This window comes from Micromys minutus (assembly GCF_963924665.1).
Source record: "Micromys minutus genome assembly, chromosome: 1".
NCBI classification, from domain to species: Eukaryota; Metazoa; Chordata; class Mammalia; order Rodentia; family Muridae; genus Micromys; species Micromys minutus.
The window spans coordinates 142,088,003-142,115,593 of NC_137969.1; the positions used below are offsets into that span (position 1 = coordinate 142,088,003).

A 27,591-nucleotide genomic window follows, 5' to 3' on the forward strand; every position below is an offset into this window, starting at 1 on the left:
CAGGTAAATGCCAGGTGGGCATAGCCACTCACCTATAATGCCAATGGCTCAGAAGAAATGACTGGGGTCTCCACAGGAAGTCAGCTAGATTCCTTAGTGAGCTCAGGGGTCAATTAAGAGTTTCTGCCTCACCAGATAAAGGGGGGAGAGCAATTGAGGAAGACTACTAAAATCAGCCTTGTGCGTCTACACATAGGAGCACCCATACACAAGCTACTCCACATGCACGCGCACACACACATCTTTGAATATAAAACCTTTGGTATGCTCACACTCCAGAATAGAAAAAAAATTTATAGGAAGTGGAATAACCTATGTACTGTTAAAGGAGAATTTATCATTAATAAAAACATCTATTTGAATGCAATTCTGATTCCAAAATGCCTCCTAGTATACTGAAGACAGTCACTGCTTGATTTAAAGTCTAACCTTGCAGAATTATACTCTGTATTGTTAACATGACATTTTTTTAGGTTTTTTAAGGATGCCAAGTCAAGAAGGCATTTCCAGCGCAGTTAGACTTGCAGAGGCTTCCTTCCCTCTGCCAGTCTTTTCCCTGATTCAGTATCAGTGTGGGTGTAGCGCAACTGGGGACGTAGCTCACACAGTTCATGGGGTGCTCGCCTAAATCAGAGCCCAGAAAGCGAGTCCAAGGCCTGCCGCCGTCCTCTTGGATGGCGACTCCCTCCCTCTCTACTAGCCCCAGGCGTCTTGGAATGGACGTCCACTTCCCCGCTGGGCTCCGAACCCCGCGGAGCAGCTCCGGGCACCGGGCCCCGACCCCGGGCCACGTGCTCCGGCAAACTTGCTTGGGGGTCACCGTGGGAGGCCGAGGTGACCCGAAGGTGATCCCCGAGGTGGGCGGGGCGCCGGAGCTCGCTCTCGCGAGACTTGGCGCGGGCGCGCGGAGCTGGCGAGGAGGCCGCGGCGGGCGGTGCTTCCTCCGCCGCTCCGCTACTAGTCCACCGAGCCAGCTGAGTTCAGGTCCAGGTCTTCCACTTCCGCCCCTCCGCCGGCCGCTGGGAGTAGCGAAGCCGGAGAAGTCGCGGCCGCTTCGCCGCCGGCGTGCGTCCTCCTCCCTCCCTCGCCTTTCCTCTGACTCAAGGCCGCCGCCCCAGGTTTTGCTCCGCCGAACCCGCTGCCCACGCCGTGGCCGACATGAGCTTCTTGTTGTAAGTAACCGGGTCGCGCCGGCTTTGTTCCGCCATCCCCTGGGCCCCGGGCTCCCCAGGCCCCGACCTCCGTGTGCTGTCCGGCCCTGCCTCCCTGTCCTCTTTGTGTGTTGGGGGCCTGCCTCCCCGTCTCCTGGCGTTGCCCGGGCCGTGCGTCTCAGTCTTCTATGTGCTACCCGGGACTTGGACCCCAGTGTCCGTGTCCGCATTTCTCTACCCAGCTCGGTCTTCGCTCCTCTGCTTGTTTGTTGTTTCTGCCTGTCTCTGTCTTTTTGTCTCATTCTCTCGATATAGATTGTGTGTGTGTGTGTGTGTGTGTGTGTGTGTGCGCGCGCGCGCGTGTGTTTGCAAGCTCACCTCCCACTCTTGTGTGCATGTGTGTGGGTGTTTGCAAGCTCACCTCCCACTCTTGTGTGCATGTGTGTGCGTGTTTGCAAGCTCACCTCCCACTCTTGTGTGCATGTGTGTGCGTGTTTGCAAGCTCACCTCCCACTCTTGTGTGCATGTGTGTGCGTGTTTGCAAGCTCACCTCTCACTCGTGTGTGCATTTCCACGATTACCTCCCACTCCTGTCATCTAACGCTTGCCACAGGCTCAGTGCCAGCTGCCCATTGCTGTTTTTCTGGAAGATGGATTGTTCTTATCTGGCTACCTCGGACCCCTTTAACATCTTTGTTAGGTCTTAGGGTTGAGAAATTGAGAGCCAAGTTCCACGGAGATGATTTCAAACCAGCCCTTGGGGGCCTGAGGGCTTTAGCACCCCACTTGCAGTGCTGTCTTGATTAGTAGAGTTTTTTTTTTTTTTTTCATTTACCTTCCAGATAGGGTGTGGGTAATATGCCCAGGGTTAATTTAGGTCCACTGGGCTGTAGTTCTCCAGGTGTTTGTTAGTAACAACTTCACTGTTAGATTTAGTGCAGGGCATCATTTTACCCACCATTCATTTCAGACCACTTTGAGGTGAAGGTGGGGATCAGTGCACAAAAATAAGACAGCAAGGGTTTGGAGCTTCAGCTCTGTGAGGCTACACTGAAGGGTAATTCTTTTGAAAGCCTTTTCAGAGTCACCCAGATACTTAGAAAGCTAGTTTAAAACCAAAATAAAAACAAACCCTTTAGGGTTGTAATCCACCTCATAAGCAGACAGAATTTAGCCATCCTTTTCTCTTCAAATTCTTTCCCTACCACTGTTTTCATATGCTCATATCTAGGGTATCATCTCTTTTTAGGGTGTTGGGGCAAAGCTGAACATGATGAAAGGCTCACCCTGGACACATTTTCTCCTAGGCACAGGGTCTGGCTTGTGTTAACCTGCCTGACAACGTTTGAACTCAATAGTAAATTTATCCTGGGGCTGATCCTGAGTTTGTCAGTAGTAAGGAGAGAATCTGGTGGCTTATAGAATAAGTTGTCTGCCTCATTGTTTACCTTTAATCAACATACCCAAGCAACTCCCATGCTGAGTGTAATTCCACATTGCTTATATTGCTCAAGAATGTAAAAGCTGTAAAATAGCAACTCGAATGGTTGCTGCTGACACGCCTGTGTCTTTTGGAACTCATAAGCTGACATGGTTGAAGTGTCGGAGGGCCATATTTGGCTGAAACTTGGTGATTGGAAAGGGGCTAGTGCTGCTTCCTGAATACAAATGTAATAGTGTCCTGTTTTTATGTGGTCAGTGTTAGGTGCAGACATATGGTAGGTTAGTTTATTTTTTAACTGATGAATATTGGTTATATAAGACAATATTGCTATAACGAATGTGATCATCTGGAGAGTTTGTACTATTTGGGAAACAATTTTTCTAGCAAGGCCACAGATACAAAGCTTTCTCAGAAGGATTGCCCTTAACATACTTTGAACAGGTTTTGCCTATCAGTTTAAAATCCAAAAATGTTAATCTGAAGGGAGCCAGGCATGGTAGCATACAACTTTAATCCAGCATTTAAGAGGCAGATTCAGGTGCCTCTCTGTGATTTCAAGGTCAGCCTGGTCTACTTACAGAGTTCCAGGCCAGCCAGGGCTAATAGTGAGACCCTGCCAAAAAAAAAAAAAAAAAAAAAAAAAAAAAAAAAAAAAATTAATCTGGCAATTTTTATTCGATAGTTTATTATACAGGGGAAGCAGAGAAAGAAAAATTAGTAGAGTGAAGTACAGACATCTTTTTGAAAGGTTACTGTTAGTAAAGTGGAGGAAATAGGCTAGTGAGAGATAGGGTGAGGGCAGGATGAGTCATGTCTGAGGAGGAGAGCGATTATAGCCCCACAGCCTTACTGTGTCGTGTATGGGATAGACAAGTGTCCTGCCTAGTGGGCATACTTCACTCAGTGACCAGTGTGGAAGAACAACAGAAGTGCTGTGGGACAAATTAAGGCAGGGTAAAGAACTCTTGGCTAGGGACTGGAGGCAGCTAATGGCAGTCCCATTAGGCACACAGTCAGTCCTCCAGAGTGACACTTTTGTGTAACTTGTACAGATGCTCAGGGTATATTTTCCTTGCATTGTATGAAAAGGCCAGGCTAGACTGTGGATGTGTTGTACATTGGCCTCTGCATGTCAGCAGAGTAACTTGAACTCCTAGATGTTGAGTATAGGAACTGGATAAAAACCTCAATTAACTTCATAGCCTGTGTGGTACTCCAGAGACAGTAGACTATGTCTTTCTGATGGTCACAGTGCAGTTTGTTCTACGCAGGTTTCAAGGAGGTTCATGAAAAAAATTTGTATGATATTTAGTGAAAGGTAAGAATTCTCTAAGAAAGGGAGAAATTTTACTTTTTACTTCTCAGTAAATGGGATCTTCAAAGTTCACTATTCTACTGGAGGAACAAAAATCACAGTAGCCAGCTGAGGATTGCTGGTCCTATCTTTGGAAAACAGGTGTCTTTTTACTTAGGTTTTTGTTGTTGGTGGTGGTGGTGGAAGGTTTTGTTTATTTATTTATTATAATTTATGTATGTAAAATGCAGAGAAATGAGAAAAGTGATTTCAAAATACCAGGGAACCATGAGATTCCCAGGACCCAACGAAGATGACTTTAGCTGGAATTCGCAGAGAAGGGGAAGATAGATCCTGTAGAGACCTCCTCCAGCAGTTAGGCACAGCTCCTGTTCGAGGGATGGGACACTTACCCATCTCAAAGTTTTTAATCCAGAAATGTTCCTGTCCAAAGGAAGAACGGGGACAAAAAATGAACAGAGATTCAAGGAAGGGCCAACCAGGGACTGTCCCACCTGGGGATCCATCAGGCAGACAGGAAACCCAACACTGCTGCTGTGGTCAAGAGGTGCTTGCCTACAGGAACCTAGTGTGGCAGCTCCTGAGGAAGTCCGGCCAGCAGCTGACCAATGCAGATGTTGATGCTTGGAGCCAGCCATCAGAAGGAGCTTAGGGAACCTGGTGGGGGAGATGGCAGAAGGACTGGAGGAGAGGAGGGGGCTTGCTATCCCATTAGAAGAACAACATAGGCTGGCCTGACCACTCAGTTCTCCCAGAGTCTAGAACACCGACCAAGGAGTGTACCTGGAAGATCCATGGCTCCAGTACATATGTAGCAGAGGATAGCCTTGCCTGACAGTAGCAGGAGGGGAGACCCTTGGTCCCATGAAGGCTTGATACGGTAGGGGGGATGCTGGAGTGTGGAGCAGGAGAGTGAAGGTGGGTGTGGGAGCACTCAGACAGGCATAGGGTAGGGAGGAGGGCGGATGTGGGATGGGAGGGGGCTGGTGGAGGGGTGACCAGGAAGTGGGATATTATTTGAGATGTAAAAAAAAAGAATGATTAATTAAAAAAAATGATGGTTTAGGGATGTGAATGAGTATATAAATCTTTCTATATCTATACAGGAGAAACAAAAGTGGTTTGGGAATGGAAGGGAGAAAGGAATTAGTTACTATGCTGAATACCTTCCATCTTTCTATTGTAATAATAACTGTAAAAAAAAAGACCCAGACTTTTTGTTTGTTTTTTTTTTTTTGTTTGTTTCTTTTCTTAATTTATTTTTTGTTTTTGTTTTTCCAGACAGGGTTTCTCTGTAGCCCTGGCTGTTCTGGAACTCACTCTGTAGACCAGGCTGGCATGGACCTCAGAGATCCATCTGGGATTAAAGGTGTGCACCACCTTCTACCCAGCTGAGGTCCAGCATTTTATCTGAGTTCATATTCACGTGTTTTTCTCTCTTGTCCTCTTTTCTGTATCTAACCCACCATCCCTATTTTTCATTTTTAAGCAAATAAGTTAGATGATTTTAGTGCATTACTGTTTTCCTCTATACCAAGTTAATTAGTAGCAAAATATTAAAGATTTATTTATTATATAGTAGTACACTGAAGCTGTTTTCAGACACACCAGAAGAGGGCATCAGATTCCATTACAGATGGTTGTGAGCCACCATGTGGTTGCTGGGATTTGAACTCAGGACCTCTGCAAGAGCAGTCGGTGCTCTTACCTGCTGAGCCATCTCTCCAGCCCCACACATTTTTAAAAGGCGTTTTTCAAGTCGAAGCTGTTTCTAGAATAGTCTCTGTTAGCAGGTACTATGTTTGTACTAGTAAAGAGACTCCTTTTCTAAGGCTTTGTCACCAATACAACAGGAGGACAAAGAAGAAACTTTAAAACAGTATTATAACTCATTCTTACATTAATATTAAATTAGTTTACTGGAGATATTACAAAATAAAAAAAGAAGAAAATAATTCCTGGTAGTCATGCTGGTACATGTCTGTAATCTCCAGGAAGCAGGAAGATTCCAATTTGAGACCTTGCCTCAAAAAGTCAGAGACTATAATTTATCACCGATAAACAGATGGTCTTTCCCATACATAGGCATGTCAGTTTCTTTGTGATGGTGCGTATAGACTTGTGGGCCAGTGAAATGGCTCAGCTGGTTGAAGGGTGTGCATGCAAGCCTGATGACCCGAGTTTGACAGGGACCCATTGTGAGGCTGTGGCTGCTAAGGGTTCTACCACCACGCAAGAACATCATCTCCTTGAGCAACAACAGCCCCTTTAGCAAATTAACCTTTCAGGGAATACTGCCTATGTTCAAACTATAGCACTAATGAATGTAAGACTATTTTTATAATATCTTCAATTCGATAGTAAGCTGTTAAATAATCATAGAAAAATTAATTAGAATTTTTAGTAATTATAACAATAATTAAACCTAATAATAATAATAATTACAAATTGCAGCTGTAAAATCTTCTCTTTGCTGAATTGTTTAACATTTTATGTTAGCCAGGCACAGTGGTAGAAGCCTTTAATCTCATCACTCGGGAGGCAGAGGCAGATGAATCACTGAGTTTGAGGCTAGCCAGGGCTACAGAGAGAAACATTGTCTTAAAAACCAAAACCAAAACTTTTTAAAGAAATTTTAACAATATATAATTCTAAATCTTTATCTGTATACAAAGCCCATATTAATGTAAACAAATACAACCTTAATTTTGTATCACTATACAAAGATCTATACTAATATAAGATTTTTGGCTAGTAGTAGCTCTATTGATTTCAGAATAGATTCAATAATCTATCTATTCTTTATTCCTATAATTTTTCTGTTTCCCCTTTCCCCCCAGCACTAGATAGGAGAGAAGTAAGGATAGAGACCTCCCTCATTGTGTTTCTTCTGTGCTTGGTGCCTGTGGGTGCCAGAGAAGGAAGGCATCAGATTTCTTGGAACTGGAGTTGCAGACCTTGGTGTCAGTGCTGGGAAGTGAACCTGGGTCCTCTGCAAGAACACTCAGTGTTCTTCATTACTGAGCTGTCTCAAACCCAAGTTATGGTTTCCTAAGGGACAGGAGTAGACACTGGCAACTGAGGAAACAGGAGAGCACTGTAACTGTGGTGCCAACAGCAGTACACTGTGCTGTCTCAGACAGTTGTTTCCACACTGAGGCTGTGCTTGACTGTAGCTCATGGTGGGCTTTGTACCACCAAGTCTTTCTTTATTACTCTGTTATTCAAGTTATTCAAGTTCAGGAAAAGGAGAGAGAGTGAAACCTGCTAACAGTTAATTGCATAGTATTTTACAGTTTTAAAAGCTTTTTCCCATATGGTTTTTATACTGTTCCATGACACAGAATTGGAGATGCTTTGCATTATTAGGCTTTTAACATTGAAAAAAGTAAGCAACTACAAAAATCAGGCTCTGGAGAATTTGCCTGAGAAAATATCTTAAATTGAGAGTGGTGAGCTACTAAATAAAGCCCTAGGGCACAGGAAGCTGCACCTGGTGAATATCAGGCAGAACTAAGCTAGAATGACATCACGTTTCAAAAAAACAAATGAGTACAAAAACACAGTAACACACACGAAAGCTGGTATTCTGTAACATCAAAACCAGATTCTTTTTTCTAATGTAGTGAAAGACTTTATGTAGTAGATTTTAGTTTGGTGAAAAATCAACTCTTAGAAGACACTGATCCACAGATACCTCCTCAAGGAAGAGGGGTGTGGTTGACAGAAGGCAGTGAGTTTCAGATGAGACCCAGACACTCCCATTGAAGCAGACAGCCCTTCTCAGAGCTGCATACCTGGTTTGTTCTAATTTGTATTGCTCTGAGCCAAGTGCTTAAGGAGAGTATGTAATGGACTGCCTCAATATTTGAACTACAGGAGTAGTTGTGAGTACAGCTATTTTCATAACCGATCATATAGATTAGGGAGAATACCCTTTTGTAAAATATAGTGGTAAAGTATATTACTCACTAAATTTTGATGAGAAGGCCTAGGGATGTAGCTCAGTTGTGCAACACTTGCCTCAGCTTTGTTGGAAACCTTGAGAAAAACAATGATGAGAGGCAAAAGGGAAGGAATGAAATAAGCCTTGAGTTTGGAAAAAAAATATATACATACATAAATACATACATATATAATTATATATAGTTATATATTATATAAAAATATATAATTTTAGAGCTGTTTAGAGAGTTTTGTTTTGTTTTTTGTCTTTTAAGACAGGGTTTCTCTGTGTGTAGCCCTGGCTATCCATGTGTAGACCAGCCTGGTCTTGAATTCACAGAGATCCACTTGCCTTTCCCTCCTAAGTGCTGGGATAAAGGTGTGTGCCACCATTGTCTGGTTAGAGATTTTGGTGTTTAATGCATTCAACTGAAGAAACATACAAACATTTCCGTGTGTTTTATAGCTTGACCTTATCCAGCATTTCACCTTTGGAGTTACTCTGAGAGCATTGGGAGGCCACTGAGTGGTTCTCAGAGGAGGAGTGACATCTAGTTATTAATGTTTTAAAGAGATTCCTTAGCTGTTGAGTAAAGACATAGGAGGAAAATGTGTTCAGGGTTGAGAAATACCAATTTAATTTTAATTAAATACTCAAGAAGAGACAACATTTAAATGAGAATGTCAGTAGAGTAATACCACCACTTGACTTGGATATTTGGGCTGATTGTAGACTTAGCTTACTTCAGGATCCTTGGTTATAATGTAAAGCTAGGTCAAAAGCATAGCTGTACCTTGGGGAAAGAGGGAATGAATGTGGAGTTTCAACTTCAGAAAAAGGGTTGAGGATTGAAAAACCATGGAACCTGTAATGTTTCACTGACTTGTATTCTCTGTGTTCTATTTCCATCTTCATATCTTCAGGTGCTGATGTTGTTTGTTTGTTTGTTTGCTTTTGAGGTGAGGTTTCTCTAGTCTTGGCTATTCTGGAACTCACTTTGTAGACCAGGCTAACCTTGAACTCTCAGAGATCGGCCTGCCTCTGCTTCCTGAGAGCTAAAGTTGTGTATCGCTGCAGTATGCTCTTATTGTTTTAAAACCATTTCTAAACACACACACACACACACACACACACACGCTTGTTCCTTTGCATCCACTAGTGATTGGGTCCAGGATCCTGCAAAGAAGAAAGTCTCTGTGTGTCTCTTACAGAAAGTTAGGACTGTTGCATGTATACCATATTTACCCTCTTACGACTTTTCAGCTCATACCTTGTTTACTCACACAGTCTAAATGCTATTGTGCTGCTTAGAGAATGACAGCAAAACATTGTGTGTGTTTTGAAAAGATATTTCCTCAAGTATTTTCAGTTTTTTGTTTGAGTCTACAGATGTGGACTCATGGAGAACTGACTGCTATGTGTATGGTATGCACACCACATTACATGTATATGTACATTCTGAAACGAGCACAGCAGTCATACTAACTACCTGTTTACCTAGAACTCCTGCATTAAGATTGATTGCAAATGCTTCCCATAATTGGGTAGAAAAACACTGAACCTCTTTTCTCTTTGCTCTTGGATTTTTGTATTTTATTGATATGAAAGTGTGTCTGTATCTTATAAGAGAATACACTTCTGTGTATTAAAATGAAAAATGGGTTGAACAAGAGGTAAAATTACTAATTTATTATGGAATTGCTTTTGTTCTCATTGATTACAGTTCCAGAATGGTTGGTTTATTGTGAAGAGCTGAATTAGCTACAGCTTAAAGTTCTTTTTCTCCTCCAGAGTTAGGTTAGAGAATGTAGAGGATGTGTGTATAGGTTTAGGCAGATGACATAGATACAGTAACCACTTTACTAATAGGGTTAATGTAGCTAGTATAGTTTAGGTTTGGGGACTAAAAGTGTAATTCCTATTAATTCTTAGATATTTAAGATGATGTATTCAGTAATAAATGTAGATCCCATTGATATGTATTTAAATAATCAGTATTTCCTTCCTCCCCTCCCCCCCTTTTTTTTATTCATAGTGGTAGTCGCTCTTCTAAAACCTTTAAACCAAAGAAGAACATACCAGAGGGGTCTCACCAGTATGAGCTCTTAAAACATGCAGAAGCCACACTGGGCAGTGGCAACCTGCGGATGGCCGTTATGCTTCCTGAGGGAGAGGATCTGAATGAGTGGGTTGCAGTTAACAGTAAGTTGTCCTTTTGTTTCTTAGCAGATTCTGAATTGGGTCAGTGACCTCCTTAGGTTGAGGTGCTGTCTGTTCTAGGATCTATTTATGATGCGATGCGGGAGTAGTCTGACTATTACAGTACAGTGATGACACTCTAGCTTTGGTCTTTATATGACTAAATTTCTGAATATGAAATTTTATGAAATGTCAATAGAACTGTACTGTCACTATTTTTGAATTATGCAATTGATTATTAGTGATTATAGTTTTGGACTAAGACACTTGTTATTAGAAATGAAATAGTTTTTTGTTTTTGTTTTTCATTTTATTGGTGATTTTTGTGACATTTCAAAGACAATGAGAATAAATTACTAGTGTATATGTACATTATTACAAGGTCTCACTGTGTAGTCCTGACTGGTTTAGAGTCACGATGTAGATTATGATGATCTTCAATTTAGAGAGATTCATCTGCTGCCCAGGCACTGGGATTAAATGGGTGTGCTAAACATGCCTGGCCCTGCCCTTCCTGTCCCCTTCTGTTTGCTGCTCCTTTTTCTTCTTATATTTGGCACTTGTTTGTACTTTTGTACCTTTGAAAGATCATTAATTACCTTATTTAGTTATTTAAAGTTTTATACTTGTGCATTCACACATATGTGTTAATGTGCATGGGTACACATGCCACAGCAATGTGGAGGTCAGAGTCTCTACTGTGTGGAATTTAATCAAATTCAGGTTGTCAGACTTGGTGGAAAGCACCCTTTTTTTTTTTTTTTTTTTTTTTTTTTTTTTTTAAGATTTATTTATTATGTATAAGTACACTGTCGCTGTCTTCAGGTACGCCAGAAGAGGGCATCAGATCTCATTACAGAGGGTTGTAAGCCACTATGTGGTTGCTGGGATTTGAACTTAGGACCTCTGGAAGAGTAGTCTGTGCACTTAACCACTGAGCCATCTCTCCAGCCCAGGTGTTTTTACTTGCATACACTGCCATATTTTGCCAGCATGCATATACTGATTAAGAAGTATGGCTGTGTAGAACCCTGTATTGTAGAACACATAACATTGTCTTAAGTCTAGAAGCAGAGTTCTTTCTGTCTCAGTTGCTGGACCTGAGTGTTGCTAGAATAGCACATTCCTCTTCTGGCCTCCACATTACACACACAGACATTTACAATATATTGGCTAGTCTTCGATTTTTATATTTTGAAGTTTAGTTGTGGGGGTGGCTTTGGAATGGCAACCCATTATCATTTAAACTTGTTCCATTATAACCAATGTTTTTCCATAGAATTATATGTTTATCTTGAAACTTTTTTATGAGGTGGCATTTTAAATTGTTAAATTTACTGGTGTGTTGTCTTTTCTTATATAGTTCTTTGTTTTATATACATATATATGTTACATAATATTATATATATAAAATAGTTCTTTGTTTAAATTTTTTTATGTGAGTTGCTGATACTTTTGTTTTCTTGCTAATACTCTAATACAAGCTTCTAACTTTTTAATAGTATAGTCAGCAGTTGAGACTTCGCTGTGAGCTTTTCTGATTGTAGGAAAATACCTTGGATTTTACTTAAATAGAGTCTAAATTATTACTTTCTTTACTATTTAAATTTACTAATGATGGACATTTGCTTTGCAGCTGTGGATTTTTTCAATCAAATCAATATGCTTTACGGGACCATCACAGACTTCTGTACAGAGGAGAGCTGTCCGGTGATGTCAGCTGGACCAAAGTAAGACATGCTAATGACCAGTTTCTCTTACCACTGTTATTGGGTTCTTAGATGAGAACCTGTGACCAAAACCAGCTGGGTCAAACAGCAGGTTCCCCAGGGCAGGAGTGAGGATTAGACAAAACTGCAGCATGACCCCCAGCTAGTTCTGAGGCTAAAAGGCGGGTTTAATTCCTCCAGTCTCCCTTTATACCATTTTAATTACATGCACATAATAATAAGGTCAGTTCTAGGTCAAGGGAACAAGCAGGACAGTGAACCCAGTCAGGGAACAAGCAGGGCCAGAAACAAAGTCCCATAATCACTGTTTCTAAGGGCTTGTAAAATTGACCAGATTCTCTGAGCCTACTTCCCTGTCCTAGGCCAAGTCATACTCTTGCCTGAAGCCTACTTCTTTGTTCTAGCCTAAAATCAAATTCCTGCCTGAGCTTACTTCCCTATCCTAGCCCAATGTCAAATTCCTGCCAGGAGTAGCTCTACTTTCTTGTCCTGGCCCAGTGACTCCAAAAGCTCTCCACAAAGGTGTCTAGCCATGCAATCTTTAGGTTCTGGCAGTTGCCTCGGTGGCTTCCCTGTCACTGGTGAGCTTGTTACTACCATGCCTGCCTTCCAGATGCTTTCTGCCTTTCCTCTCCCTACACTGTATCTTTCTCCATTCTTCTGAACCAGCTTTCTGGAAACTCCTTGCCAGTCACTCTGTTTCTTCTGAAAAGCTGCCTCATTTGTCCTTGGACATTTTCCTTCTCTTCACTTTGTTAAATCTTACCCTTGTTTACACTGTGTGTGTGTGTGTGTGTGTGTGTGTGTGTGTGTGTGTGTGTGTGTGTGTTCAGGATCAAATCTGGGACTTCAGGTGTGCCACTTAATTCTTTATTCTTTTAAATCTGTCTTAGTGCAAAGATAGCACTTACCACCTCCTCAGCAATCAATAAATATTGGTTGGGCCGGTGCCCTTTTCTGTAGACAGAAAATGTAGATGCCTTTTGTTTCCTTTTCAAAATTTTATTTTTAAATGAGCATTAGTGCTTTGCCTTCATGGATATCTGTGAAGGTGTTGGTTCTCCTGAACTGGAGTCACAGACAGTTGTGAGCTGCTGTGTGGATGCTGACAGTTGAGCCTGAGTCCTCAGGGAGAGCAGCCAGTACTTTCCACCACTGAGCCATCTCTTCAGCCCACCTTCTTGTTTCTTAAAGATTTTTATTTATTCATTATTTCATGTGTGTGTGTGTACATCATGTGCATACCAGAGCCTTCAGAGGCTAGAAGAGGATATCAGACCACATAGAGCTGGAGTTGGAGGTAGCTTTGAGTTACCATTTGGGTACTGGGAACTGAATCTAGGTCCTCTGTAAGACAGAAAGCGTACTTTACTGTTGAGTCATCTATCTCTCCAGCCCTAAGCTCATGTTTCTTTCTTTCTTTTTTTTTTACATAGAACAAGAAAATTTATTATTGCCAATGTTGGTGCATAAAGATTAACAAGCATAATTAGAAGGGGAGGGGGAGAGAGGGGCAGAGAGGGAGAGAAGGAGAGAGAATGTGAACAGGCACCCAGGTGGACTTCTGGGTAGGTTTAAAACCTTCAAGTTTGACATAAGCTCATGTTTCTTAAGTGAGCAGTAATAATAGTTAACTTCTTATAGTCTCCGCTCAAGAGTATCAAAGATGAAGAAATAGGCTTAAAATTGCTTCATGTATTTAAATAGAAAATTCTTGACTGTAAAAGTGACTGACCATCACAGCAGGGTACTAACAGGTGTTTGGGAACATGTCCCTTTTGAAACTTGGTACTGGTTTTGATGGTTACTCTGTGGCTCAGCAGTGGTGGTCTGACTGCTCCAAGGGTGTCTGTAAAGCACCCTTGGGATGGTCTGGGATTATCATTAAGGTATGAATTTGATAGAGAGCATCCTCATTTGTACTATTAAATGTTTATCAGTGTAAATACCTTGTACTATTTCTCTGCTATATTGCATTTCCTTTGTTAAGCTCACTGGTCTATTCTTCAGTCAGGTCAGACTATGGAAAATGTTAGAAAATAGTTGATAAGAAAAGTGAAGTAGCAGAAGAATTGTTGGAAACTTAAAATCTGAGTGCCGGTTCAGCTTATAGATTTCTATATTTTGGAGTTTCAGTTATGAGCTTAGTTCTTTTTTGTTGATTGAAAGTGTATGTTGTACAGTTTGCAAGAAGAGTTTTATTATCTTAAAGTCAGTGTGTGTGGGGGGGCAGACAAAATGAAAATTGTTTAAGAAAATGATTTGAGCGTTCGACCTGAATATATATCAAATAATTTGTTTTATATTTGCATTTATAGGTAGATCTTTCAAGGATAAGTTGTTCACTTTAGACAGGCAGTTCATATATTTTTTATATCTATGGGCATCTTTTCTACTAATCTTGTTTTTCAGAGTAGGGGAAGCACACTTCATTTTAATGTTTTTTGTTCTTGACCTTGCATTTCTCATGTGATAGTTACATATTAAATGGTCATTAAATGAAAGGGTAATGTTAATACTCAAAACATGAGCATTTTTGAATTGCCAGTTTTTTTAAAGGGTATACCAAGGGTTCCTTAGCCAAACTTATTAAGCTACTGAGCCATTCTTATTTATATTAGTTTTACTTTGAGTTTTCTGTCATTCTTTATACTTAATCCCAGATTTAAAGCCCCCAAGTAAAAAGAATTTTGCTGCATTATATATAAGGAAGAAAAGCTTAAAGTTCAGAGATGGGCATCATAGGACAGAGAAGTAAGTTCTCCACTTCAGCAGTGTATTATTCTACCCTGTACTAGAGCTTTTTAAGAAAATTCAGGGGCTGCTCATGGTGGTCTGTGCTTTAACCCCAGCACTTGAGAGGCAGAGACAGGTGAATCCCTGAGTTTCAAGCTAGCCTGGTCTACATAGTGAGATTTTTTTTTTTTAAAGGAAAAGAAAAGAGAAAGAAAAGAAAAGATAGAAAACCAGACAGGCGAGGAAAACAAGTAGAAGATGAGTTTGATGTGATCTCCTTAGGTTGGATTGTGGTAAATGCAAAACAGGTTACCGTTGATTAGAAATGTGTACTTACCTGAAGAACAGATTGTTTAAAACATGTTTAGAATACGTGTATGCATACATTTATACCTCTGTTCTGATGTAATCTTTCCATTGCAGATATGAGTATCACTGGGCAGATGGGACAAACATAAAAAAGCCCATTAAGTGTTCTGCTCCAAAGTATATTGATTACCTGATGACCTGGGTTCAGGACCAGCTGGATGATGAGACATTATTTCCGTCAAAAATTGGTAAAAGTATTTTATGTAATTGAGATAAATCATAGTGTATTTGAATCTATGTTTCTGCAGTTGTTCTTCCCTTCCTGCCCTACCCATTTGAGCAGTTTCTTGGGACTGCATTGTTGAGGCAGTTTCTCAGAAGAGGCACAGGAGCTTGCTAGCTCAGTTATGACATAAGCAAGCTGTCTCATGTAAATTGATTTTTTTTTTCACCTTTGCACCTAGTATTTTAATTGAAAGGCTAGACAATAGAAAATAAGTGATCTCCTTCTTGACTTAATTTATTATTTGCCGAAATTTTTGTGATATTTCAGATTAAAATATTATTCACATTATTTCTAATAAAAGAAGGTGTTTTGTGTGTGTTTGGGTTTGTTTGAGTTCTTGCCCCCTGACATGTTTTTCTGTGCAGCCCTGGCTGTCCTGGAAACCACTTTGTAGCCTCTGCTTCCTGACTACTGGGATTTAAACCTTGCCACACCATTACAAGCTCCTTTCTTTTCTTTTCTTTTTTTAATTTTTTTATTTATTATATATAAGTACATTATAGCTGTCTTCAGACACAGCAGAGGAGGGCATCAGATCTCATTACAGATGGCTGTGAGCCACCACGTGGTTGCTGGGAATTGAACTCAGGACCTCTGGAAGAGCAGTCAGTGCTCTTAACCACCGAGCCATCTCTCCAGCCCCCAGCTCCTTTCCTTTTTAAAAAGAAAATTATAAGCATCTAGTAATTCTCATTTTTAGTAGAAGATTCCAGGTAGCAGCTTACTACTGTTCTGGGAGCCATAGCAGGCCATCACATCAAATGGAAAGAGTTATGATTTTATGCACTTCAAGAGTATTCTTGGGTCTTTTTACTCTAAAATTATTAAGGATACCTCCTTATATTTTAAGTGATGAACAAGTGAGTTTATAATATAGAAAGGTAATAAAATCTGGCCCATCTTATAGAATAAAAGATAGTGGATACTATATTTCTTTTCTTTCTTCCCAAACTTTACGGCTTGTAATTAATTTATACTTATGATAAAGAAGTGATTTTTATGGGTTATAAAATTATCCTTAAAGATTTTGTATTTGTTTTGTTTCGTTTTGTTTTGAGATAGGGTCTTCTCTGTAGCTCAGGCTGGCATCAAGCCAGTGGCAGTCCTGGCTGAGTCCTGAGTGTGACTGCAGGAATGAGCCTCCAAGTGTCACACAGATTTTGAAATCAAGATATGTGAGGGAAAAAAAACAGGCTTGAGGGTTTGGCCTGACATAGAGTGACTTGTTTGGTGTATTTGCTTTTTAAAGATAGACCTATTGAGTCTCAATTGCTGCCATTCGATAGTTCACATGTATTTACCTTTTAAAACTACTTATGAGTATGTTTTCTGAAAATAAAATTTACCCTTAGAATATTGCTAAACAACTTTTGACCAACACTGTATGATTTAAATAGGGTACTTATCTCTGAAATCTTAGGTCTTCTTGAATCTTAGGTCCTGTTTGTGGTTTTCAGGTTTTCCTAGTAATGTCCTTCATAGCTAAACAGAAGATCATTGCAAATGGTTTTCATGGAGCACTCTGTCTAGTTAATCTCTGTAGTCTAGAATATGTGGACTTCAGTCCTTCTTTGGTTTAACATGACTTAGATATTTTAGAATGTGCTTTGGTTGTGTTGTGTGTGTGTGTGTGTGTGTGTGTGTGTGTGTGAGTGTGTGTGTGAGATTTTTTTTTTTTAGTTGTGTTAAATGGGCAATAATTTTGTGACACTAAGTAATACTAGTGTTTTGTTGTATTATTTTCTTTTTAAGAATTTACTTATGACTATTGTGTGTGCATGTGTGTGCATGTGCGTACATGTAGGGATCAGAGTTCGACCTTGTGGAACCTGTTTTCTTTTCCTTTACATGCTTTCTGGGGATTAAACACAGGTTAGTGGGCTCTTGCAACACGTGGTCTTACCTACTAAACCATCATATGGGCTCGGATTTTTATTAAAATTTAAAAAGTTGTATGTATCTGTTACATAGCATGACACTAGACAAATTGATATGCCTCCTGTTACAGGTAACCCATTTTATTCTGTTATGGAAGTAGCTATAGTCACCCAACTAATAACATTCAGTATAGGACATTACTAATTCACGTTAGAGCTTTAGAGTTGACTGCCCCACGCTTTTTCTACAGGTGTCTCTGACCTCCATTATCTCACACCCAGTCCTTACCCAGTAACCATGAGTTTCTCTATAGAGTTTATCTGCTTTCTCAAGCTAAATACAAGGAAGACCAAAGAATAGTCTTTTTGAATCTGGTTTGCACTTAGGATAATATCCTCCCAAGGGCAAATTTCATTTTACTTTTGTTATATTGAGCAGGGTCTTGATATATATCCCATGCTGGTCTTGAACTTACTATCATCCTGCCTCGGTCTCCCAGGTGCTAAGATTACAGATATGAGTCACCAAGCACGGGTCAGACTCTCCTTAAGGCTAAGTGTGTGTATGTCTGTGTGTGTCTTTGTGTGTCTGATACATGAAAAACACTTTAAACAGAGCTGAAATGGTTAATACATTATTTATGTTAGTACATATTTGTTTAGAGCTTAACGTTGACAAATCTAGCAACCCGGGTGTGAATTAGCTTTGCTGCTTCTTAGGTGTTTATTTGTAAAATAAAAGTATGTTCTAAGTACATGCCATGAAGAAGAGCCATTCATATTTAAAAGGCACTCTGGAGTTTACTTTCATCATTATGTGGTAAGAACTTTGCAAAAGTTTATGTGCTTGTAGAATAGGGATTTGTATACAGTACATCTTTCAGCCCTGTTGCTACTTGATGACAAATCATGCTGCTTTGTGCTCTTCTCTTACTAATAGAGAGTGGTTATCTCTTTACTAGGTGTTCCATTCCCGAAGAATTTCATGTCAGTGGCAAAAACAATACTCAAACGACTCTTTAGAGTGTATGCTCACATTTATCACCAGCATTTTGACCCTGTGATCCAGCTTCAGGAGGAAGCACATCTCAATACATCTTTCAAGCACTTTATTTTTTTTGTTCAGGTAGGTTCACTCATGAAGTTTTTGTTGCTTCAGGTTTGTCTTTTGAATTTTAGGATAAGCGAATGAATAAATGAATATACACTGTCAGGACAGATTTTGCTATCTCTAATCTGTATCCTGTTTTACATTTCTCTTGATGATAAATGATGGGCCTTTTGCTGCTTAACTTCATTAGCGTCCATTTCATATTAGGCAATGTAAAATGGTTCTGATGCACCTTGCTTGGCCTGCTTCAGGTCTTAGGCCATAAGGGGTTAAATAGGGAACCTGGATAGTGAGTCAGATATGTTGCCTGCCTATAGTCTTGGCACTTTGAGGCTGAAGCCTAAGGATTATGACTTCGAGGATAGACTGCTACTTGCTGAGTTTCAGGAGATCCTGTCTCAACAAACACAAAATGGATAGGTAACAACCAAAACCAACAGAAGCAAGTAATGAATAAAAACCAATCAAAGTAGAAGGGAAGAAAAAAAAAGAATTTGAATCTGAACTCAACTAGTTGGACAGACATGTTGTGAAGTTGATCACAAGTGTTTTAGTATTCCTTTTATACCTCTACTTTAAAAGGAAAAAAAAAACTTAGATCTTTATTATGGGACTCTTTTTTGGATATATGCTTTGAATATCACATGTGTTTCCCCCATTTCTTTTTAACACCATATTCTAAGTGATTTTGAAGCTAATAACTATCTGTAATGGGTAAGGAAAGGCTCAGTTTGTTCTAGAGGTCCCTTAACTGACTTGCAGGTTGCCTTTATCTTTGTGTAGTCCTCAGAGAGCTGACTTTAGAAGTGCAGTCTTAAGAGCTAGGCATGGCCCTTACACAATCTCAGTAGTAGGGAGGCTGAGCAGGAGAATTAGGAGGTGAAGGCCAGCTTGGGTTACCCTCAGTATTTGTCTCAAACAAACAAGGAAAGGAAGAACTATATATTAGTATGGTTTATTTGATTCTCTAATTAGAGAAATAATAAGGAAAGGTGATAGAGTTGGAAATAGATGAGCCAACTATTTTTTGTTAGCTGTTCTGTAGAGATTAAAGCAAGTTTTACTTTGTATTTTTGTATGAGAGCATAAGTCTATTAATGTCTTTACTTTCCACTGAAGACACATGTCCACTTTTACTAATATATACCCCTTACAATAAAGGCACACTTTTTAAAAATTATCCATAAAAACACATTGAGAGGTTGTAACTTCCTAAAACTTTCTTGGGAAATTATGTGACAGTCTCTTCTGCAGACCCATAGCAACAAACCTACTTTCATTCTAAAATTTGCATTATTATTTTAGTTAGCAGAAAATGATTGCCAAAGTTTAGGTTTTGTTTTAGGGTTAGAAGAAAATAATCTTTCTTTTCTTCCTTTAAAAGTTAGTTTTACTTTGCTCTGTAGCTGTAGAGTGTACTTTTTGCTATGTACTACCAAATAGTGGGGGTCAATTTAGAACAGTTTGCTCATCACAATGTACTAGCAACACCTCTCTTAATTTAGAAGACCATTGTTTGGACCTTTGGATTTAGAGGGTCTTGCTCTGGCCCCATATAATCTTGCTCTACAGGGCCAACAACATATTTGCCCAGGTCCCTTATTGTATCTTTTTGTACTTAGAATATATGTGATCAAGAATTCCTTACCCACATGCTCTCAGATAAACATGGTTGATGCTTATTCTTTAGAGATGAGGTCATTCTTTGCTAGGTATAACTTCTGACATAAGTAGTTCCCAAATGATATCTGCTTGTTACAGGAATGTGCATGTATCTCTCATACATGCAGCTAACTTCTCTTTACTCATTTGTACAAGGCCTCTTTGTACGCAGATGGAGACTAGGGTTAGAAAAGCCAAAGGTTAACTGAGGTGCAAGAACTCAGAGCTGGCTCTCCTCTTGTGATGTACTTTCTAGTGTAGAATCCTGAGGAGTTTTTTGGAATTCTAAATTTAATTGTTTCTCTGCTTACTCTGAAGATTTGTCAAGACAGAAAGACATGCTTTATGTAAGTGTTACTTTAATATGTAATACAAAAAAGTAGTCATGTGGTATATATTCCCATATATTCGTGGCCTAGACTCCATCCATTTGAGGAATGGGCTGGAAGTATTAAGGATAATGCTTCTCTAAATTTCAGCTTGTAGTGCTTAGCATATGATGGGTGCTAATCATGGATTACATGGAAGTAGAGAAAGGTCCATCTTACAGAAGATTTGGAAGTATATGTGACCTTTATTTTTTTAAAACTATAGTTCAGGAGAAATCATTTAAGCAGTCATTTAAAAAGATATAGTACCTTGGTTATTGGCACATTTTGAAGCATCCTGACTTAAGTTTCCATGGTAAAATCTTTTTCTTTCCAGTGATATCAGATCCCTATTTGATTGACATATTTCAGTGCCTCCCAGTGTATTCTTTTCAGTGGGAAGCAAGAGCTCCCACTCACTGATTGGCAGTGGGAGCCATTTAGTATCCACAATAATTTCATGAGGAAGGGGGGATTTCTTTTTAATACTATAGATATTTAATATCATAGATATGTAAAAGTAGAACATCAAGGAAGCTTAGGGATTTTCTTAAGGCAATGAATGATTTAAATAGTGATTACTTAGTGCAGAAGCTAATACCCAGTGATGTTCATGGTAATTTGCTTTGGAATTTGATGCAAATAATATTTTGCTGTTTTTAGGAGTTCAACCTTATTGACAGACGAGAGTTGGCACCACTGCAAGAGCTGATTGAAAAACTCACCTCAAAGGACAGATAAGAGGATGCAAAGCCGTGCAGACGCTTCTTCAGACGGAGCTGTGTACAGTGCAGTTGGCCTTGTCATATGTCATTCTTATCTAGATTGTTTCTGTCTTAGGTTTTGGGGCTTGCTTGGGTTCCCTTTTCTCTTCTGAATATATAAAATCATATTCTGTTGCCAGAGGAAGCTGAGAACCATTCTCTACATTTGAAAAGAGCAAATTTTTGTCATAGTGGTATATGGTATTTTTTTCTGTTTTATTTTTATGAACCTGGTTTTGGTTACTTGAGGAGCTTTTATGCTGTTGTACGCTGGACACAAATGCAAACTGACTGAAGTGCTGATGGGCTGGGGACTGTTGTGTAAACTGTGGCCCACTTTGAAGTCCCTAAAAAAGACTCCGTGTTTTTAAGTGCCTTGATAGGCTGACTTCTGAGGTGCAAAGCACAGATACAGGACTGAATAGAGCTTGGAATAATACTAGAATTTCTATCTAGGGCACTTACTTGTGCATGTTATAAACTAATCTGTTATAAAAGCCATAGTTTACTCAAATTGATGATCTCCAGCTTTTACTATGTTAAAAAAAAACATAATTTGTAAAATTGTGCATGTAAAACATAAATATAAAACAACAAATTATTTAATTATTTTTGACATAATTTGTAAAGGTGTGCATGTAGAACATAAATGTAAAACAACAAAATTCTTAATTATTTTTGATATTGACTAATATATTCTGTTCAGCAGACGTTTAAAGTTCTACAAGCAGGTCTTTTTCCACCTCTTAATATCTGTGATATTGAAATTTTAAGGTGTTGAAGTGTAATAGATACTGCATTTCAGCTTCTTTCTACATGTAAGTGCACTGTAAGTGTAAAACTTCAGGTTATATATAGAATCGCCATCTTCAGAAAGGATGTTGAACTGTGAGGTTTCCTAGCAATTGCCAAATGAGCCGTAAGTGCAGAATCCCTTTGTACTTCAGAGAGGAAAGGAAAATGAGACCTGTCACAGCAGGCATTAGTTTGGGGAATTAGAGAGAGGATTAGTGTGGGAGTCAAATTGTAGAAAGTCCTGTTTTAGAACCCTGGGATAGAATGGTGTCTATTACTTACAGTCTGGGAGACTTCCTTTTAGAGATCAGCTTCCATGAGAAGTTAAACATAAGTAATTAGTTTTAGGTGTAGACATTAAACATGGAATTAAACAACTATTTGGGGAAATTAATCACTTTTTAGCATTTCCATTCAGTGAATGGAGCTGATATTTGCCTGTCATTTTAAATGATACACTACCTTGATTATTGGTGCAGTTTGAAGCATCCTGACTCCTTATTTTTCCACTGTGAGAAATCTTTTACCTTTGTAGTGATATCAAGTAATGAAAATGTTAGCTCAGTAGTTAATAACTTTTAAATATTAGTTGAGATGACATCCTGTTAAACTATCATCAACGACTACAGGTTCAGCAATTTGGTTTTAGAGTAAATACTGAGATTCTCTCCCCTTGAGTTTTGTTCTTGAGAAATGCTCTTTTCAGACTCTGAGTTTTAATTTTGTCAGTTTGGGTATATCCTTCTCCCACTCTTCCCCCCCCCCCCCCTTAATTTTCTCTCTCTTTCTAGTTAAAGATACATCGCCCTCCCCCCAGATACTTTTGAACTTGTAAACTAGAAATGCTTGCTGTGAATTTGTACACAGATACTTAGTGAAAATGAAAAGGACAAGTGGGTAATGACACAGTTGGATTCCCTTGCAATTATGATCACAAGGAACTGCCTTTTTCTCCATTACTTACCACATACCGATAATAAAAGAAACAAAAGAGCGTGGAAAAGGTGGACAATACTGGGCATTTATTAGTAATGCTATTTATGAACTGACAGCTAGCTGATTTCTTTAAAATACTTTTTTAGTATCTAAATAGATAATGTCAACCATTATGGGTTGTTTCAGAATTCTGTTTGATTCCTCTCTATACAGGAAACGAAGCACATAATTACTCACTAAAATAGTCTTCCTTAATATATGACTTTATATCACCTCTTAACAGTGGCTTTCATAGCAGCAGCAAGTAGAGAGAGGAGTAAGAGGTTGCTTCTGGTCCTTTAAGCCTTACATACAGTACTCTGTCCGAATGGGAACTAGTCTTAGAAACTAGTGCTTGACAGTAGTGCTTGAAGTAGACTTATCACTCCGAGTGGTTCACTGTGCCAGAATCTCAGGTGCCATGTTTTCAAGAAGGAGGTATGTGTGTGTATGGGTGTGGGTGTGGGTGTGGATGTGTATGTGTGGTGAGAAAGAGAGACATTTCCTCTCCTGGGGAAAGGCTTGGCAATTATACACAGTGTTGGGTGGTTATAACTAAAGAAACACCAAATTTTTATTAAAGTCAGTTTAATAAAAATTTGCTTTGAGAGTAAGCCCCCCCAACCCCTCCCTTTTGTTTTATTTTTTGTTTTTTTCAAGACAAGGTCTCTGTAGCTCTGGTTGTCATGGAACTCACTCTGTAGACCAGGTTGGCCTTGAACTCACAATTACCTGTCTGGCTCTGCCTCCCAAGTGCTGGGATTACAGGCATGTGCCACTGCCGTCCCACAAAATGTCGTTTTATAAAGTAAGAATCAAAGATAGATTTTGCAGGAGAACTTGTTTATAAATGTCTCTTAGGTTCTTTTCAGAACTGTTACTTTATAAATAAATAAGATAGTTATCTCCTTTTCTTTCTTTTCTTTATTTTTTGACACTGGGTCTCACTATGTAACTCTGGCTTCTAGACCAGGTCTCATCTTGTAAGAGATCCTCTTGCCTCTGTACCCCAAATGCAGGGATTAAAGGTGTGCACCACCATACCTGGCTACCCCATTTTTTTATACAGTTAGAAAAGTGCAAGCTGCTTTTTTTTATTCTTTCATAAGCTCCTCCCATACAGTTGAACTTAGTAAATTATCAATACATTGTTACATTGCTTTGGTTAAATGTGGACATGATGAAGCAAGATTTAGGAATTATTTAGTAGTGGTGGTGAAGAGTAACTGACCGGGTGAAGTGTCTGTGGTTAGCGGTAGGTAGTAGGGCTGGCCTGGTTCTTCCATCTCCCATAGAAGCCATGCTATTAGACTGCCCCAGACAGAAAGCACGTGTGTCATGGCAGCTGTGGAGCTCTGTGTACCTTAAACTGAAAGACTGTTGCCTCTTTTTAACTAGTCATTGTAAACTCTAACTGGTCAACCCAAAGTTAGCAGAGTATATTTCAACATGGACTTCAGACTAAGTTATTGTCTGGATTATTAGGATAGATGAAGCACTACAATCTCGTATCAGAAAATGGAAATATGGATATTTATATTTGCATATTTCATCATTAGATTCCATTTTATGAAATGAGCATTTTTCTTGCTTATGGGGAAAGAAGCAAAATAACATTTCTTGTGTAGCTTTGTCTGCATCCTCTTTGAGAGAGATTTTGATGACCACTGAAATGGTAGATTATGTGAGATGCAAATACTCAGTTGTCACCGTCTTTTAAGATGAGCAGGCTTTGAGGATTGACTTATGCCTGTGTGAGAAAAGTCAGTTTCATCTCTTTAGTTGCGCAAAAACAAGTTTTGAAGCTATATTAGAAGCTATAATAGAGAACCTATATTAACTACCAAACCACGCTCACTGACTTGGCTGTTTTCTGAGAACCAAGCCAGTGTGGAAAAGTAGGAGTATATTTTGGGCTGTAAATCTGCTCAGATGAAGGCTACAGATACTGCATCACAGATATAGGTTTCTGATGTCACTATTGGAAGTAAGAACCATTATTTACATGTGAAAACTTATTACTTTGTATTTATATAGAATTTTAAAACCAAGATCTTTCTCTAGAACTTGCTTTCTGTTTTTTCCCTTCCCCCCTAAAACTTCTGAATTGTGTTTGGATAGTTTTGATTGAGAGGATAGTATGGAAAATGGATCCAGTGCTTACAATAGTAATTTAAAGGAACAGAGCCTTTATTTATCTCTATTGTTTTATATTTTATTTTAAAAAGTTATTTTTTTTCAATATGTCTTCAATGAAAGACTGGAGATTGATGTATAGGAAAATTGGGAACAATTTTATTATTATGCCAAATTTTAGCCTACCTATCATTAATACTATTTAAAATTATGTAAGTATTCAGCATATATCATTTATAACCTTCAATTCTGATGGTGTTTTGAAAATATTCTGGACCAAAAGTTTATTTGTAATTTGGAATGTGATTGCATACTAAGAAAACATCTTATTTTGAAACTTACTTGATATATTAAAGAACATAGCAGTTAAAAACTCAGCTTGGTCTTCAAGCATCACTCCTAATGAACCTTACGCATTGCAGGTTTGCGGTAATACAGAGATGTCCACAGGGGTGCTGGTACAGGTGTGGCTGTGTGTGAGGTGATGAGTGATCAGAGGTCTGCCTCAAGATGTAATAGGAAAGTTCAGTGTTAACAATTCTGAAGACAAGTGGTTTGAATTCTTAAGGATTCCCTAAGCAGTTATTCCGTGAGAGTTCATTTTGAAGGTATAAGACTCCTTGCTCTCTATCACTCAGAGTTGGATATATTTGCATTTTGACAAAAGATAAAAAAAATACAAATTAAAATATTGGGCCACCTTGTGTGGTACAAGCTTCTTACCTCCCTCCTTTCTCTTTTGCATGTAGTGCTCCACAGTAGAAAACTTTGGGATAAAATTCTTAGACTTGCAGGAAGCAAAATCACTGGCCTTTAAGATTTGTGTTTCCCCACTCATGTCTGTGTCGTGTGCACACATCCCTGCTCACACGCACTCAAGGCTGAGTTTACAGTTCAATATCATTAGCCATTCATACAGGTTTACTTTTTTTTGATTGACAGTTTTTTTTTTATGTCACCAGAGCTGCAGTTATTGGTGATATAATGTGACAATTTCATAATTTCTCTTTTATAATTATTCCTTTATGGAATTTCTTCTACTTTTGCACAAATTTGAGTTTTAGTTTTGATTTCAAAATAGTTGTATAGGTTGTAAAATAGGTTAGTGTATTTTTATTTGAGAACACTTTCCTCCTTAAATTGTCCTGCAGAAATATCTATTTTTTAGGGAAAATAGTTTTTTACAGCTATTAAACTGTATTTGTTATTTTTGTATATGCATAACCAGGGTGGTGAAATCACTAATATTTTAGGGAATGCCTTTGTTATATTTGATTTTTTTTCCTATACATTTAAGTTATTACTTAAGATTATTGGTAGAAATAATGTTGTGAAGACAGCATATAAGGAACACTTAAAAGTCAGAATAGAAATCATTTCTGAAGACAGAAATTAGAAATGCTGCCAGTTCCAGGTACTGGAAGCAGAAGCACAGTTTTCCCATTGTGCAGAGACAAGAGCCCGTTCCCACGTGGGGCAGGCTCTCTAGTAAGGCGGTGAGAGGGACAAAGTGATCTAAAACATAAAGTGCAGTGTAGGCGCCATATTGTAAATTGTGCCAAGACTATGCAAATTGTAGTTATTGATCAAAGTTGTTCACTGTTGTTAAAGGAAATACTGAATGTGAGAGAAATCTGTAATATGTTTTATCTGACAGATGTAAATAATGTATACAGTCTTATGTGGCAGAATGGGAGGTATTTAAATCTTAGGTTTTTTTTTTTTTTCTTTAGAAGAAAATGTTTATAAGAAAAAAACCATAATAAATACTTTTGTTTGGCCATGAATCCTGACTTCTTATTACTGTTTATTTTTACTATAGGTATTTCTATGCTGAAAACAATTCAAAGCAAAGTAAAGGTATATAGAACATATTGAACATTTTTTAAAATGTATTTTTTAAAAATTTGTTTAATGTATATGAGTACACTATAGCTGTCTTGACACAGCAAAAGAGGGCATCAGATCCCATTACAGATGGTTGTGAGCCACCATGTGGTCACTGGGATCTGAACTCAGGACCTCTGGAAGAGCAGCCAGTGCTCTAACCACTGAGCCATCTCTCCGCGCCGGCCCCCCCCCCCCCCCCCCCCGTATTGAACATTTTAAAATTTGCAGTACTTTCAGTAATTCTTACAATACTGGTAGTTACCATCTGTGTACCATACATACTAGGAATCTAAAATTTAGAAATTGTACAAGTCATTGGTTCTCAGACTTAAAGGTTCTTATATGCCTGCACTTAAAATAACTAGTGTTTTCTTTAGTGTGTACAATTGCAGTGAGGGGAAAAAGCAGCAGCAAAATAATGTAGTATTTATGGGCCCTTCAACTGAACTTAGAAATAATCTATTTTATCTTTATTATAAATCATTAAATAATATTAGTAGTGTTAACAATTTACCCTAAACCTGAAGTTATAAAAGGAAATGTATATTCTAGAGTATTATCAAAATATTGTTTGGAGGTTTTTATGTTAGAGACATTGTGCATAGATCTTAGGGTTGAAAATACTTTGATTGTGGTTGTAGTCGGTCACATTAGACCACTGCCACACTACTCAGGAGGTCAGGTGGACATTTATGTGTGTGTGCGTGGGTGCACCTGTGTCAATAGACTCAGAGGCCAGAAGCCAGTCTCCAGTATTTCATTAAAGCTCCTAACAAACACTACTGGAGTCTGACACACACACACACACACAGAATTTTATGTTTATATGTGTGTGCCCAAGTGCACATACATGTATCACGTGCAGTAGTCTGTGGAGGTCAGAAGAGGCATTGGATC

General features: G+C 38.9%; 1 protein-coding gene across 1 annotated transcript; it reads left to right on the forward strand.

The window, feature by feature from the left end:
- The first annotated feature begins 974 nt into the window (after positions 1–974).
- Positions 975–26,591, forward strand: MOB1B (MOB kinase activator 1B). Its single transcript, XM_080930703.1, has 6 exons — positions 975–1,172; positions 9,892–10,058; positions 11,692–11,785; positions 14,945–15,078; positions 17,956–18,119; positions 20,798–26,591. The coding sequence occupies exons 1-6, from the start codon at positions 1,159–1,161 to the stop codon at positions 20,873–20,875; spliced, it is 651 nt and encodes a 216-aa protein (XP_080786829.1). The 5' UTR covers positions 975–1,158; the 3' UTR covers positions 20,876–26,591.
- The last annotated feature ends 1,000 nt before the right edge of the window (positions 26,592–27,591 follow it).

What these genes read in the sequence shown, in the direction of transcription:
- MOB1B (XM_080930703.1), top strand. An exon ending in ATTATTTCCGTCAAAAATTG is followed by an intron (nt 15,079 to 17,955) that starts GTAAAAGTATTT and finishes TCTCTTTACTAG; the next exon opens with GTGTTCCATTCCCGAAGAAT. An exon ending in ACTTTATTTTTTTTGTTCAG is followed by an intron (nt 18,120 to 20,797) that starts GTAGGTTCACTC and finishes TGCTGTTTTTAG; the next exon opens with GAGTTCAACCTTATTGACAG.